Below are 16,776 nucleotides of genomic sequence, written 5' to 3'. Positions count from 1 at the left end.
CTACCTAAAAACCCGCACGCAGAGAAGAAACATGATTGTCACGGTCATATTCGAAGAGCAAAATAATATGATAGGAGCTATTTTTGCGGCGACCATGTAACATTTTCACCTGCAACCATGTTGGCTCAGTGAACATGATGTTACATAATGACGTGACAATGGTCACGATCTAAAATGTTATGGTAATCGTTAAAAGAACATGGTCACAACCAAAAATGTTTTGATCTTCATGAAAAAATATTTTTCTTCGTCGAAAAAAGGACGCCACTTGAGAAAAGAAAACACAAAATAAACTTTATTTATTTGTTTTTATTTATTTTATTTACTAATTCATTGTTTATTTGTATTTATAATGTGCAAACAAACATCACATATTTTTACACACTTTATTTAGGTTCAATTTCAACAATAAGAAATCATTCCATATTTACTTCGTGCCCATCAAATGTACAAACGCATACATCATGTAACTGCAAATAGAAATAAATTATACCATATAGGTTTTCGTTTCGCAAAAAATATGTTGCCCTGGTGTTACATTACTTTTTTCCTCATTGTATTTTCCCTGAAATTAAAGTGTCATTCCAATGTTATTGTTAATACATAATGTTGTGAGGGATACAGGATCCAAAATCTATGATAATGTCCTTCACATTTGGCAATCAATTTCGAGAATGTTGCACATTTTTCCCTAATCGGAATCGCCATAAATTTGTGTAAAAATGGCAAACTACAAAAAGGAAAACCAAAGAAAATGTAAGCGTGCTCTTATATTTGTCGTTTATTCTTAATCTTCGGAACTGTCAAACATACACACAAAATTTTTTTTTTCTGATTCAATCACGAAATTAATTGATCCAAGTAATTTTTAATTGAAATGTCTTCAATTACAGAAATGATAGTATCAATTAAAAAAAAAATAATTGAAGGTCAATTAAAAAGTTAATTGATCCAATAAAAAAATTAAGTGATACTATTATTTCTGTGATTGATTTTTTTCAATTAAAAAATTTGTTGAATCAATTAAATTTTTAATTGAATATTTTTTAAAACTCAATTAAAATTTTAATTGGAGAAATTTTCGCCATGGCTCATCTATATGTATTATATTGTCTATGGCTTTATCAAATAAAACTACTGATACTGAATCTCCTGTTTCGCAAATGGTACTTGGCACTCACTTCAATTTTCATGGTTGTTGTCTTACTCCTTCTGAGGGATGATATGCCTTCTGCTAAACAATCACCGTTACGTTCTAGCACCACTTGTGTCTTTTGTTTGTCTTCATCGCTTAGCAATGGGTAACCTAACCTCCTGAGACCTGACTGTCGCACCTCCAAATCCATTAAAACCTTTATCTATTGGTATCCGTTGTATATCAGCTGGTATCGTGGAAAGTTTCACCAATGAAGTATCACTTCCCGTATCCACAAAAGCACCATTGTCATTGGCACCTCGTTCACCACAGAAACCTTGCCTGCCTCCTTACACTCATGGCCTATACGTGAGCACTTAGTGTATTGCAGGCTATTTTGTGGTTGTGGACACTTCGCCGGAACGTGCCCATATTCATTACAATTAAAGCACTTCACACCTGCTTGTCCAACCAGCTTCGCAACAGCAGCACCTTGTTTAATTGTTGATTGATTTGCTAACTCACGGACACTGATGTTGGTGATAAATTCGCCAAAGACGATAACAGCTGATTCGTGGCGTTGAAGTTCATTGTAACGCTGTCATTCGGGATTGATTTTTAAAAATCCCGGGATTTCAAAATATAGAATCCCGGGAGTTTTTTCGGGATCCCTTAAAAGATTGTTTAAATATTTTAAGTAATAACAACCTACAGAGCCAAAAAATTGTTGTACATTAAACCAATTTAGTTTAATTTATTTTTATTAAAAAAAAAAAAACAAAAAAAACATAAGAGTAAATTAAAAAGCAATATTAAATTGCAATCATACTTAACGAACACATAGTCCAACTCAAAATTGTGAAGAAAAGAAAAACAAAAATATTATGAAAAAAATAAATAAAAAAAACCATTTCATATCGCTATCTTATTCAGTAAAACATTTTTAGGATTAGGTTAGATTAGGCGTATTGTGATTATCCTTTTGTTCTTCATCGATTTAAGTAATATAAAAACATCAAGGCATCTACATTTTTATTAGATAAACATATTTTCGACGGACCTTTTATCATTGCTTTTTATTTTATGTGGCTCAAATTCCTTTTTACATGAGCTCCTTATTCAAAGGACCTTATCGTTTACTTCGATTTTTGATGAAATTGTGCTGTTTTGTACACCTCATGTATAATAAATTCTTACTCAAGGTGTACCATAAATGTTTATTAACTCTATTTGCCGGGTATGAAATCTAAGGTCCGTTTACACGGAATGAAGACTCCAATTTATTAATAAACAATCATAAAAAGCCACAATATTAACAAATTGGTATTCACCCTTATTCCTGAAGTCGCCCTCGCTCTCGTCGTCGCTTTTTGTCGTCTGTCGCTTTTAAGTCGTCTCGTCATTCATTTGGTATTCCTGTGAAGTGGCGACGGCGAGACGACGATTACTTTTTGTACCAATTACAATACTCGGTAATAAAAGGCCGATATCACTAGAAAACAGTCAGCTGATGTACAAAAAAATTAATTTTAATTTTTTCGGTTTAAAATATTTTTATTTCTGACGCAATTCTGTCTCGGCAAATCAAGAAAAACTATTTAATTTGACGCGGGAAAAAATGTGGATATATATTCAAGGACTGTAAAAGCTTCAAAAACTATAAAAATGGCGACGACGCTGAGATCAATGGCACAAGGATCATCGTGAAAGTAAACAATAAGTTTAAAAATAATAAATGATAAATTTGACTCGGGAAATGATTTACATTATCTAAGTTTGGTGCTAAATAAAATACATTGGCCTTGAAGGGTTTCTATTAAAAATAAATGGAAAAATCAACACGTTTACTTTTTGCAGTTGTGCAGTTTTTTTTTTGTTCCGGAAATGCAGTCTTCTTTTCTATAACCGGTTTTAAATCGTTGGAGTCAGTCTAGCTCATCTAATGGCTGATCTCTAGTTCCTTTTATTCTCATTTTTTTTTGTAATTGTTGAAGATTAGTCACTTTACCTCTTACCAATTTCCATTTATTAAATTTATTTTTGAATTATTCTATTAATAAAGTCTAAAAAACTTCTTCAAAAATTAATCACTAAACTCGTCGCTGGTAAATTTAACGGCGACAAAAAGCGACGATATTGGCGACAAAAAGCGACACCAGGAATACAGATTTTCGTCGATAGCAGAATATATCGACAAACGGAATACCAATTAGTGGCGACAGATGAAAAGCGACAAAAAGCGACGGCGAGGGCGACTTCAGGAATAAGGGTGATTAATTTTCGGGATCCCGAAAAATCCCGGGATTCAAAATAAAAAATCCCGCGATTCGGGATAAATCCCGTGATTTCTAGACGGGGATTTATCCCGAGTAACAGCCATACTAAAGGCCATTATGCGTCCCTTGCGTAATTTTCGGTAGCAAACATCCATTTAATGGTGTTTTCTTTTCTGAAAAATTGTGCTATGCCTTCATTTTGTCTGTGTGTTAATGTTGTCAGCAACCTAGAAAAATGCTATAATTTCGGCGGGCAGAAAAGAATTCAAAGTAGCAAACAGGGCAATCGCAACACTCTCATTTGCCGGCAATTTGCCTCTATACGTGGCTCTAGTTTCACAACAGATTTCAAAGCCTTTTTGCACTTTTGCCTGTTTTTTAAGAAAAGAACCTAAAAAGTAGATTTTCCGGACAAAACGCAAAAAAGTGCGCATTTTTACAAGAAAAGAAAACACCATAAGTCTCCGACAAAAATATGTTTTCCCATAGTTGGCGATTGTTTGTGTGTAAATATAACCATAACGATAGGCGATAGGCGAAACAACTACACGACAAATACAATAAGCTTGTCAGCAAAGATATCGTCTTTTCTTGTTTTCGAGTGTTTTTGATGGTCAATATAGCATGATATTTAATAAAGGAGTTGAATAAAACATGTAATATCCTGCTTTTTGTTGAGGGTTTTGAAAATAAAAGAATGTCCTCGTGGCCAGGCAACAACAATGCCTAGTGAAATTTGATAAGCGATGGCAACACTATACCATATTCCGCGAAGGAATTAGAATAGATTTTAATTTAGCGACACGCCGCTAGCCATCACGGTATTCCGTCGCGGATTTTGGGCTTCCCATAAGGAACTATATAAAGCGGATAAATTAACTCAAGTGATGTGCAGTTTCTTGTTCCTCTAGATTTCGGCAAGACTTTACACGAACATGTTTCTTTCATTTATAATTTTGAGTATTTCAGGAAAAGTAATCGCGAAAATAAAGAGATTTTCAACTCGAAAACCAAACATAGTACACATCTTTAGCCGCTAAATGCGAAAAATAAATCAACAAAAATTAGGGCTGTCATTCGGGATCGATTTTTATAAAAACCGGGTTTCGGGATTTTAAAACATTGAATCCCAGGGATCCCAAAATTTTCGGGATTTTTAAAATATTTTATGTATTAACAATCTACAATGCCAAAAAATTGTTCTATATTAATCCAATTTAGTTTAATTCAATTTTATTAACAAAATAATATAAGAGTAAATTTAAAAAGCAATTTCAAATTGTGATAAAAAAGAAATTAAAAAGCAATTCAATTCAAAATCAATCAATTCAGCAAATCATTTTAAGGATTTTGATTAGATTAGGTATATTTTCGTACACTTGAGTTAATCCTTTTGTACTTCATCGTTTTAAGTAACTTTTTAATATCAAGGCACCCAAATTTTTATAAGATATTGTCATATATTGTCAACGGACATTTTATCAGTGCTTGAGGACCTTTTTGTTTACTTCGATTTTTTATGAAATTGTCCTTTTTATAGTATGCCTCATTTATAATAAATTTTTACTTAAGGTGTACCATAAATGTTTATGAACTAAATTTGTTGGGTATGAAATCTAAGGGCCGGGGAGTCACCGTGGTGCAATGGTTTGCATGCCCGCCTTTCATACACAAGGTCGTGGTTTCGATTCCTGCTTCGACTGAACACCAAAAAAGTTTTCAGCGGTAGATTATCCTACCTCAGTAATGCCGGTGACATTGCTGAGTGTCATTGAACTTAACATGGAATCGGGCAGCACTCAGTGATAAGAGAGAAGTTCACCACTGTGGTATCACAATGGACTGAAAAGTCTAAGTGAGCCTGATACATCGGGCTGCCACTACACCGAACTTAACCTAAGGGCTGTTTGCACTGAACGAAGACTCCAATTTATTAATAAATAATGCTAAAAAGCCACAAATATAACAAATTTGAATTATTTTTCGAGATCCCGAAAAATCCCGGGATTCAAAATAAAAAATCCCGGTATTTCGGGACGGGATTTATCCCGGGTGACAGCCCTTTCGCCATCTTTAGAGAGCATACGTACCAATTCAGCCCAAGAGTGAAACATGGGCCGTGCGTCCAACCACTCCTTTGCAATTTCTTTCAATTTGTGTTGAGTCGCAAACAAAACTATTTCGTCATCCCATTTGTAAGTTTCTTGTAGTTGGTTTACCTTTCCGATGAATTGTACTGCCGTCATTTTTGATTTAAATGGATCAAATCTGGTAAAGTTCCAATAACACCGCTGACGGATCATGAATTGGATCAAATGATAATCGTTGTGGGACATTTGCCGTCGTGCCTTGAGGCAATCCGTTGCCTTCCACTCACATTTTTGTAATCGTACCACAAATTTCATGTACCAACTTGCTTAATGACGCCATTTCGTCCCTTAACTCGCCCACAATCTGAGCTTCGTTGTCTTCAATTTCGTCGGACCTTAGATGACCCATTAAAACCACAATTTTCCCGGCCTTGTTTCCTGTTACATTTAATTTATATTTACGAAAACAATGGAAACGATTGATGCACATATCATACAAAGTCAAAAACCTTTAAATTTTTGCGAATCGTTTTGTACGCAGATGAAAACAAAACAACAAACATTCCAAAGCACAAGAGAACAAAAGAAAACGATTGCTTTAACACTCTTCGTATTTTCGGCGCCAAGTTATTTCGTTCGCTAACGAAATGGTAATAAAACGTTTGCTATGCGAAACGATGCGGAAAAATGGGACATAACCAAAAATATTCTCATTTAACAATATAACAGGTGTTATTTTTCCAATAATAAATTGTAAAAATTTAATAAGCAAACGTTTGCGAAACATTTTCATTGATTTTGTTATCTATGTTTCACGAATCACCGCAACCAGGGCTGCCAATAAAATTTCAAGCAAAATCGGCATAATCGTCACTTCTATTTTAAAAATCTCTAATGTAAATTACATTAAAACAAACTAATGTTTTGCTTAAAAACAAAATTATTAATTTAATTTCATCAACAAAAGCATATATAATTCAGTTTTGTGTAAAAATAACAAAAAAAAAAAAACATTTTAATGATTAGATTTAAGTTTTTATTTAAAAATAAAAATAAATATCTTTATTTACGTATATAATCGGGCAACGATTTTCCAAAATTTTATCATAAAACTTGTATTGACTCTCTAATTAAGAGGTACAATTTTCTATAGAAATAAAATTTTAACAAAATCATATATAGAAATAAATTTTTGACAAAATTTTCTATAGAAATAAAATGTTGACAAAATTTTCTATAGAAATAAAATACTGACAAAATGTTCTAAAGAAATAAAATACTGACAAAATGTTCTAAAGAAATAAAATGTTGACAAAATTTTCTATAGAAATAAAATTTTGACAAAATTTTCTATAGAAATAAAATTTTCTAGAGACAAATTTTCTATAGAAATAAAATTTTGACAAAACTTTCTACAGAAATAAAATTTTGACAAAATTTTCTATAGAAATAAAATTTTGACAACATTTTCAACAGAAATAAATTTTTGACAAAATTTTCTATAGAAATAAAATTTTGACAACATTTTCTATATAAATAAATTTTTTACAAAATTTTCTACAGAGATAAAATTTTGACAAAATTTTCTATAGAAATAAATTTTGGACACAATTTTCTATAGAAATAAAATTTTGACAAAATTTCCATAGAAATAAAATTTTGAGGAAATTTTCTATAGATATAAAATTTTGACAAAATTTTCTAGAGACAAAATTTCCATAGAAATAAAGTTTTGACGAAATTTTATATAGAAATAAAATTTTGACAAATTTTTTGGTAGAAATAAAATATTAACAAAAGTTTCTATAAATTCAATAAAAAACATATCTCATGTTGTTGTTTTTGGTCAAATGTGAGCTTGCGCGGCACCCATTTTGCACAGAGCTTCCGCATATCGAAATATTGATGAATGATATGACCAACACGTTCCTTTGATATCTTTAAGGCCTCGCTATCTCGATCAACTTCATTTTACGGTCATTCAAAATCATTTTGTGGCTTTTTTTGTTGTTTTCGTCGGTAACCACCTCTTTCGGGCGTTCACCGTCCTCCGTGCTCATTTCACCACGCTTGAATTTTGCATACCAATCAATTATTGTTGATTTCTCTGGGGCAGAGTCCGGAAACTCATTATCAAGCCAAGTTTTTGCTTCCACCGTATTCTTTCCCTTCAGAAAACAGTATTTTATCAAAACACGAAATTCCTTTTTTCCCATTTTTTTCACAATAACAAAAGTTGCTTCATAAAAGACGCTCTATCTCACAAACTAATTGACTTACAGACGTCAAATTTTGGCACGAATCATTTGAAGGTCTGTACTATATAAAAATAATATGCATTTAATACTAGCGACGCCATCTATGTGTCAGACCGGGGACGTATCAGCCAACCTGTTATCGCCTTTTTGACCCGCTTACTAAGAAAATCATTAAATAAAAACGAATTTTAACAAAAAAAATGTATTTTTCCTTGTTAGACCGGGGACTTATCAGCCAACCTGTTATTATTATTTATATTGAATTTGTAATTCATAAATATAATTAAACTTCTATACTTATATTTCACAGTCAGTTATTTTTAGCAAATATTTCATGTTTTAAAGAACATGATTTAGCGTAGATGTGGGTAGATTAAAAAGTAAAAGTTGAATTGACTTGAAAAATTGTAAAATACATCAGATTCTTCAGGAAATTGAAGACGAAAAATATCTTAAATAAGGCATCAAAGGCATCAAGTACTGATAAAAAGTTGTATCTGTTATTATCAAAATATACTGAAACTGACTTAACATCATTAATTTCACCTATCATAAACAATCTAGGCTGAATATTTTTCTCTTGCAACTTGAGGACGTTAAATTTAGCTTCAATCTGTTCCATTGAAGCCCCAACAACAGCAAACACCTCCTGCGACTCAACCACTGTGCATCGTTTTCGGAATTTTGCACCAGATGCATCTGTTTTAGATCTCTGTTGATGAGGTAGTAAATGATGAAGGTACAACAAAAGCGAAAAGTCTCTCGAGTCTAAGAAAATGGAAATTATTACTTTATCGGTGATAAAAATTACATAATCCACCTGTATTCAATGTAGTGAGATTAACCAATTTATTTGAAATGTGCGCTTGTGATATTTTGGTCCTCATGACGTATGCGAATTTATCAGAATATTGTGCCCACCTTTCTTTGAAATGTGCTGCATGTGGATATTTTAGTGAGAAATCTGTATTAATCTAAAAAGGATGAAAAAATAGATTTTGTTCAAATATTTAGGTGTTGTTCAAACACTTACCAAATTAATACCAGATTTAAAAAAGTATTCCGGCCACTGTTGGTAAATTTCGCCATTGTGCTTGGATTTAGCAATTTGTTGAAATCGTAATAGCGCACATTTTCGCCAATAAATATCGAATTCTTCATTTGTAATACCATCACTTCGAAGAATTTGAAGAATGGGTCCGTAGCTATCCTCGGGTACAACTTTAAAAAAGACACAATTGCAGAAATTATATGTAATTATTTTAGGTATTTACCGTTTTCAGCATTTTCATTTGATTCAATTTCTTTAAGAACGTTTCTTGATGCCCTTCTGTTGTTTTATAATTTATTGTATACTTTTCCCCTTTTGCCTGTATTATAGAATTCCTGAAGGAGAAAAAAATAAAAAATGCATTCAAAAATTTTAGGATTTTAATTAAAAAACTTACAATTTGCTCTGAAGGAAAAATAGAGCATATTTGGTTTTCAATTTCCGTACAATCAGATAGTTATTAGCGCTCGTTGTAATTTCTATTAAAGATGTAGAATCAATATTTTTGAAAGATGAGCACGGTAGATAATTGTTTTCCATTTTTTTGGGTTTAAATTATCGCTGCTTCTTTTAAAATGACGTCCCAAATGCTTCTTAAATGTATTTCTCGCAGAAAATTTTTGGTGACTCTCCAAATAAACACTCATAAATAACACCCACTGGCAGTACATGTTCTTTCAAATGTTTAAAATATTCAGGTATTTGCCCAAATTTTTCTTCGAACAAAAAACAATTAACGTTAATTTTCTTATAAATATACTAACTGCAAAACTTTTACACAAATAATTAAAAACAAACACTTGAATTAAATGCACAATTGGAGCACTTGAAAAACCATCTAATCCGAATGAAAGTTAACGTCGTTTTGATGTATACAGAAAACGATCAATATTTGGTGTGTGTGTACCACAGAAAAGCGCATGTGATGCCAACTTTATAATAATGCGTACACGTGAACTGAAATATATGCCGTTTTTTGAAATATGATATATTTCACTGCGTGGTGTAATATTTTTGAAGCCAATTTCCATGAAATTTTTTTATATACGGAATCAAAATAATGCGATTTCCTGCTGGTGGAAGAATGGAGTCATTATACTTTATTAAAAAAATATTTAATAAAATAATGTAATAAAATAAATCATTGTTTTAATAAATTAATTAATTTTATTTTTACAACATTTTATCAAAATTTTATTACAACACACGTCGTTTTTAAACAATATTTACTACAAATACGTTAATTTAATAAATGTCCTTTTATTTGACTAAAAAAGCTTTTTTTGTATCCTGCGGCCCTTTACACTTCACACTTTTTTTGTGAAATCGGACATGAGAAATTAGGTATTATATTTCTGTAAAACTTCTTTTGGATAATTCAAATTGCTATATTAGCATACATGACTCAATGCAAATAATATAAAGGGAAAAAACGCGAATAATAGATATCTGAAGTATTATATTGGCAACATGGTGTTCTTACTCTCTAGTCTGCATAGAGGATCAGCTTTGCCAGAATTGTTTCACCAAAAACCGCTAGATTTGCCCAAAAATAGCTAAAAAAAAGCTAAAAAATGCTAAAAAAATAGCTAGAAAAAAAGCTAAATTTTTTTGTATCAAAAGTCACATTTTTGATTGAAATTTAACAAACTTAAAGGCTTTATTTACTTACAATGCATATTATTTTCATTTTAATTTCACTTCTGTGAGACTGTAACAATATCTAAGGCATTTAGCTCTGTTTGCGTATTCGATACATTTTGATTACTATCACAAATTTTTTACTGGAAGTCCTTCGTTTTGTGGGAGCTACCTTCCCAACACCTCTATTTTATTTACTTGTTATTTTAAAATATTAAATGATCTAAACATGCTTTGGATTTGGTAAAAAAATGATTTGTCATTGTTTTAAATAAAATTTTAGTTTGGTTTTGAAATTGTGAAAAATTCGAAATACATTACTTTTATTTAAATTGTAGAAAATACCTATAGTTTACATTTCCCAGTAAAAACATTTTCCTTTTCTTCATGAGCTATCAAAGTGCTTTAAAAACGTGCTAACGCCAACTTAAATTTCCATATTCAGACTCGACTTCAAGTAGAAATTATTGTATATATACGTTTTTAAAATAAAGTGTTGAAAAACATCTCCTTTTGAACGCTATTTTGGTTTGTGGTTAAGATGCAAAAACTCCTCACATTTAAAGACTATTTCATTAATTCTTCCTTCTTTCATGAAAACATACCCATTTTTAAGTTGAATCACTTAATTATAAGGACAAAACGACTTTATCGTCTTTTGGACAAGGAAAACAGTTTATATAAAAGAAATTCACAAATGCTATTATAACCAAAATCCGCGTTCGTATTTTTTCAGTGCACAAAGCTATTCACATCTACTATTTTAATTTAGTAATATCGTAATAACTTTAGAATATTATAATAACATAAAAAGGATAAACGAATGATAATATTCCCAATAATTTACTGACAGTTTATCTAACAAATTTGTATGGTAATAGTAGATTTAAAGTTTACGATAACTTTTATGTATATAATGAAAAAACTTTACAAGGTGTATTTGCTACAAAAACGCCCGCATAATGGCTAGACTCATTATTAATGTTTCAACTGAGCTTTGAAATATATGGAAACCCTTATACTTGCAGCAAGGCTTAGCTAAAAACGCCGATTTATCCATATTTCAATAGAAACATGTCGAAAATAAAAAAAGCCAAAAATAGCTAAAAGGGTCATGAAAAAAAGCCAGAAAAAAAGCTAAAAGCTAAATGCATTTTTTCCCGCTAAACGTCTTCAAAAAAAGCCAAATCTAGCGGGAAAAAAGCTAAATTGGCAACGCTGTAGAGGATACCCATGTACATAAGTGTTAGTATGGAATTGCAACCAAGGTATTAGGGTGGTTATTCTTCCATCTTGTGTATAGAGAATTTAATTTGATAAGTTGAGAGTTAAAGATGGACAATTAACGAATAAAACTTTATATTTCAATTAACGAATAAAACTTAAATTTCATTCAAAAAATTACTAAAACCCATAATTAAAACTAAAACCTGGTATATTTTTTCTGTGTGGATCCATGTCTCACACAACAGTTTGAAACGACGCTTAAAATCCATTTTATTTCGCTTAAAACGATACAAACAAGCTTGAGAAATGTTAATTCTTATGCGTTTTTGATCGACTGTTAACAAATGCGGCACCCATCTTGCAGAAAGCTTTTTCATCTGTAGTTCTTCATGCAAAATTAAATGGACTCCATCATTTGAGATGCCCATGATATTAGCAATTTCACGCACTTTTATTCGTCGATCATTTAATATCATATCATGCACTTTGGCTACAATTTCTGTTGTTGTTGCTGTTTTAGGACGTCCACTACGTGGTTCATCTTCAATGCTTGTACGACCACGTTTAAATTAAGCAACCCAATTTTAACAGCCGTTGCACTGAATTTGCATCACTTCTTTAGGTGTAATGCAAATTCAGTGTTTTGGATGTAAATTAAAAAATTCTGTTATATTTTGTCAAATAAATAATTTTTATAATTTTTTATAATTTTTAATGGATTCTCTAACGCTTGTTGGAAACGTTTGACCTCAAATATTTTCAAAAATTCACAATTTTTTTAGATTGAATTTAGCATTTTTTTCGACAAAATTTAAATGATTTGTACCATTTTATGAATTCTTACTCTGTTTTTAACCTATTTGAAACAAAAAAGTTAAAATTACCCATTAAAAGTATGAACAAATCAAGTTATAAAATATTGAATTAAAAGAACTTCCTGGGTAGTTAAAATAAAGAACATCAATGGAAGTGCATCTTCTGGAAGTGCTTTTGAAGTTAAGCCTTTGGAAGAACTTCCAATTTTTTTTGCTGGGTTCTGAACCACTTCATATTTTGCCACGAAATTTCTTCCATTTAATTTCCTTATCCATAGGAACTACTGTAAAAATTTCGTATCTTATATCATTGTGATTCAGGAACTAGCGATAGAGGACAATTTTGCGAATTCGAAAACCAGAACAGGCGGGATTGTTTAATTCGCCTACTCCCAAAATGAACGGTGGAATCTCTTCTGTTTTTGTAGAAAGCGAACTTATATGCTTCTGCAAAGCTTGCAAACTACTGCCAATGTAAAAGAATGACATCTGAGAATCTTAAGATGTATATCTATAAACCGCCTTTTTGCCTCCACAATTTTTTCTTTCTAGCCGGCCTGTAGGATGCAAATAACAGTGTTATGTCCACAAAACTTTGAGCGAAAACAAATCCGGATCTAATGAGTAAAAATGCATATTCTTAATTTATCATAAGGTTAAACCGGTGAAACATTTTACAAAAATTGGAAAATATTTGGATGAATATTTTCGAATATTTGGCTAATGTGAAATATAAACTTACCATTCTGAATATCATTGGTTTGAATTGTTTCCAGAAGTTTTTGTTCTTCACGACCTTTGATCTGCTTCTTCTTTTGCAAAAAAGTATACAATTTCAACATTTTGTCTCCATGCAAGTTGAGAATAGAGTCGGTATTTTTGAAGATTGCAGCAAAATCTATATCGATCTACAAATGTATATAGCAAAATTTTAGCATTTTATAGATATACATTTTTACGAATTTATATCCAGTTTCCTGCTTGTATTAGGGTCAAGATTTTGTTATATCTGCAACATGCTTGCTTTCTGCTGTCTGCTTGAGACGAATCTTAGTACAAGTTCCATCAAACTCTTCCTGGGACAAATTATCAGATTGAAAATTTTGTTATTATAGTATAAAGTTCCAATGGTAATGTAATTTTTTCCCGAAAGCATATAAAATATTTAATAGTGGTTTCATAAGAAATTCCATAATGTTTTCGTTTATAAATTGCACATCGGAACGTGCAAAGTTATGTTTTTAGTTTGGAAGATTAAAACTTTCTTAGAAAAAATTGCACCAATTGCATAAAATCTATCTTCATTATACTCATTTGAGGTAGTATAATTCTCACTGTTCTTATGGGCATTTTCAGAATTTATTATTTTTTTCTTGGCATTATAAAATGATCTGAAACATGCATCGGAATTTTGGTATTTTTTTATTTACAAGCTTGCGGAAAGGAGATAAATTCTTATATATTTGTCCACAACGCTTATAATTGTCATTATTTTGCAAAAAAATATTTCGTCTGCAAAATTTTCTTTTGCACATAAAACATTGCATTTTAAGCGTAACACTTACTTTTTGTTTCCAATTAATTCATTTTTTCACAAAAAAGAAAACATACGCAGCAACATAGAATATAACAAAAAAAAAAAAAACAACAACGAAGACCATATTAACGATATACAGTGTTGTTCAAAACATTTGCAACTAGGTATATCTCCCATAATAATATAAAGATCTCATAACCAAAAGAACTATACAACAATTCAATCAAATATCATCTAAAGAAGCAAAATATTAAATTCAACTGGGTATATCAAGAACCACAACGATCAAAGGTAGAGCATTAGATGTCAGAGCGCGATTATACAAAAATGTCAAAAAATATACAAAAATGTCAAAAAATGGAAATTTGTTATATTTTTTTTCTAGAAATCAAAGTTTAACTTGCATGGTTCGGATGGTAGAAGTGTAGTACGAAAGTCCCAATGAAAGTCAAACTAAGAAATACAATAAGTTCCGTCAATCATGTTGGGGCTATATTATGGTGTATGGGTGTTTTTCTGGACAAGTTTTTGGCCTGATTATTGAGTCGAGGGTATTATGCTGTCGGAAGTCTACAAAAACAGTTTGTCCCATGTGATATTGCCATAGGCATTCCGGGAAATGCCGTCTCCATGGATTATTCAGCGTGATTATGACGTGTAAGGTGGTAAAACAATGGATTTCTGATGAAAAATTGCGGGTGCTTGACTGGCCTGCTCAGTCGCCTAATGTAAAAGTCATAAAATAACCTTTGGAAAGTCGTAAAACGAAAATTTGGTCTTACATTTGTGCAAAAGTCTTATGGTCTCTATTTGAACTTGAACCACAAGGTATCATTGACCGTTTAATTCTAACCAATGACAAGAAGTTGTGCAGAAGCAATCAAACGGCATAGCTATAGTATCAACTATTAAAATTTATCGTTAAAAGTTACAAAAACTTTAATTATTTTTAAATATATGTGCCACTTAATATTAGTTGCAAATGTTTTGAACAGGTGAAAACATTTATTTTTAAATAATTTTATAAATTATCAAAAATTGTTTGTCGATATTGCCCTAATTCACTTAAATCTTTAAATCTTTGTGTTAGCTTTTAAAAACTGTGGCTACATTGTAGTTGAAACTTAAAAACAGCTAAAGAAAGCAACCCCCAAATTTATGCACCAGTCAGAATAAATTTCTGGCCGATGGTACTGTTATCTGTACGGAAATAAAACATCTTACACTATCTCAGACAATTCTGCGTACACCAAACTGTTGAAAATATATCAGAAACAAATTTGATTTTATTCGATCTTTCTTGATATCAAATAGAACATAATTGTTCAAGCTTGATCTTTAAAAACGAATCCGCCTTATAGTTTCTGAGATACAATAAAATATAGATTTACCAGTTTGTTGTACGGACAATTGTTTGATATAGTGTACATCGTTTGGAATGTTTCATTTTATAAAATGTTGATTTCACCTTTATATCAAATGCATCCATTGCAATCCGAATAGTAGGATAACACGTTATACGAACATATTTTGCACTCTCTTCCATATTTGGTACCGTTAATTGCCTCGTCAATAGCAGGAATGATCTTTTATTTCGTTGTAAAATATGAATGATACCAATGTAGCTTCATCCAGTATATTATAGAATAACGCAAGTGGCCACCAGTTTGGTTATCGTTTGAACGAGCAGGTCCAAAGCATTTGGTCCATTGTGTCCACACCAGATTTATTTGTATTGTAGTCCAGAATTCCTGCTCGTTTTCGTTTATTCGATTCATTGTGTCACAATTATACTGTACTGTGGACAAAAGCAAGACAACTTTATTTCTTTTTGAAACACAATGACACATCTCCTTCGTAAAATCCAAACAATATGCTAAAACTGGGACGCCCAGCACTTTTCTGAAACTCTGGAGGTTTATACCACGAACAAACAAACCAGTTTGCTTTACGATTCGTTCCGCAAATTATTATGTATGCTATTTCTTCGGTTATTAAAGATCGAAAAATGGTAAACGGATCATATGCATTGCTTCAACGATATTTGATATTGTTATGTGCCCGAATGCGGCTGGTGGAGTCGTTTGATGGAGTCGTTTGCCATTTTGTCCCGTTCTTAGAAATACAGCTGAATTACTCTGGAGGCTGTGAAGATGTTATGGCTTCCTCATCGTCTACTTCAGTATCTTCGTCTTCCTCAGCGTATCAGCGTAAATGGTACCAGTCGGCCACGTCCATGAAGTCCAAATAACACTTTTGTACTTATAATAATACATGGGAGAATCTATGAGCAATGTGAGAAAGTTATGGGTACATCCCAATTTGGGTTTAAAGAAGGCCCGCGAAGATATCTTTTCCTTAGGTTAGGTTAAAGTGGCAGCCCGATTAAGTTTCAGGCTCACTTAGATTATTCAGTCCATTGTGATAATCTCTTTTCCTTACAAGTCCTAGTTCAAAAATGTAAAACCGTCCAGAAAGATGTATATTGACTACGAAAAAGCCTTCGATACAGTACGCCACGATAAATCAATAGAGATTCTTACCTCCATTGGTATTGGGAAAAATATCATCAAACAGTACATGTTGATGTAAATGGAGAATGCACGGATGACATAATAATATCTAAAGGTGTACGGCAAAGATCCCCTTTATTGTTTAATGTGAAAGAATATTCCAAGAATCTTTGGCTTCTTTGGTTGGCTCAAAAAAATTATTTGCCGTTGACATTTGACTTATTTTCAAAGAA

General features: G+C 31.7%; 2 protein-coding genes across 2 annotated transcripts in view; one reads left to right on the top strand and one right to left on the bottom strand.

Moving 5' to 3' along the window:
• Nucleotides 1–16,776, top strand: part of hrm (solute carrier family 16 member hermes) — a 114,275-nt gene that overhangs the window by 29,388 nt on the left and 68,111 nt on the right. The window lies entirely within an intron of this gene.
• Nucleotides 7,919–15,808, bottom strand: LOC142224777 (uncharacterized). Its single transcript, XM_075294564.1, has 8 exons — nt 15,648–15,808; nt 15,499–15,595; nt 13,236–13,401; nt 9,208–9,289; nt 9,034–9,089; nt 8,793–8,980; nt 8,580–8,733; nt 7,919–8,527 (listed from the first exon to the last, which is right to left on the bottom strand). The coding sequence occupies exons 1-8, from the start codon at nt 15,806–15,808 to the stop codon at nt 8,133–8,135; spliced, it is 1,299 nt and encodes a 432-aa protein (XP_075150679.1). The 3' UTR covers nt 7,919–8,132.

Source organism: Haematobia irritans, chromosome 2 (genome assembly GCF_050003625.1).
Source record: "Haematobia irritans isolate KBUSLIRL chromosome 2, ASM5000362v1, whole genome shotgun sequence".
NCBI classification, from domain to species: Eukaryota; Metazoa; Arthropoda; class Insecta; order Diptera; family Muscidae; genus Haematobia; species Haematobia irritans.
Note: the sequence above shows the minus strand (reverse complement) of the source record. Positions and strands in the feature narration are given on the sequence as shown.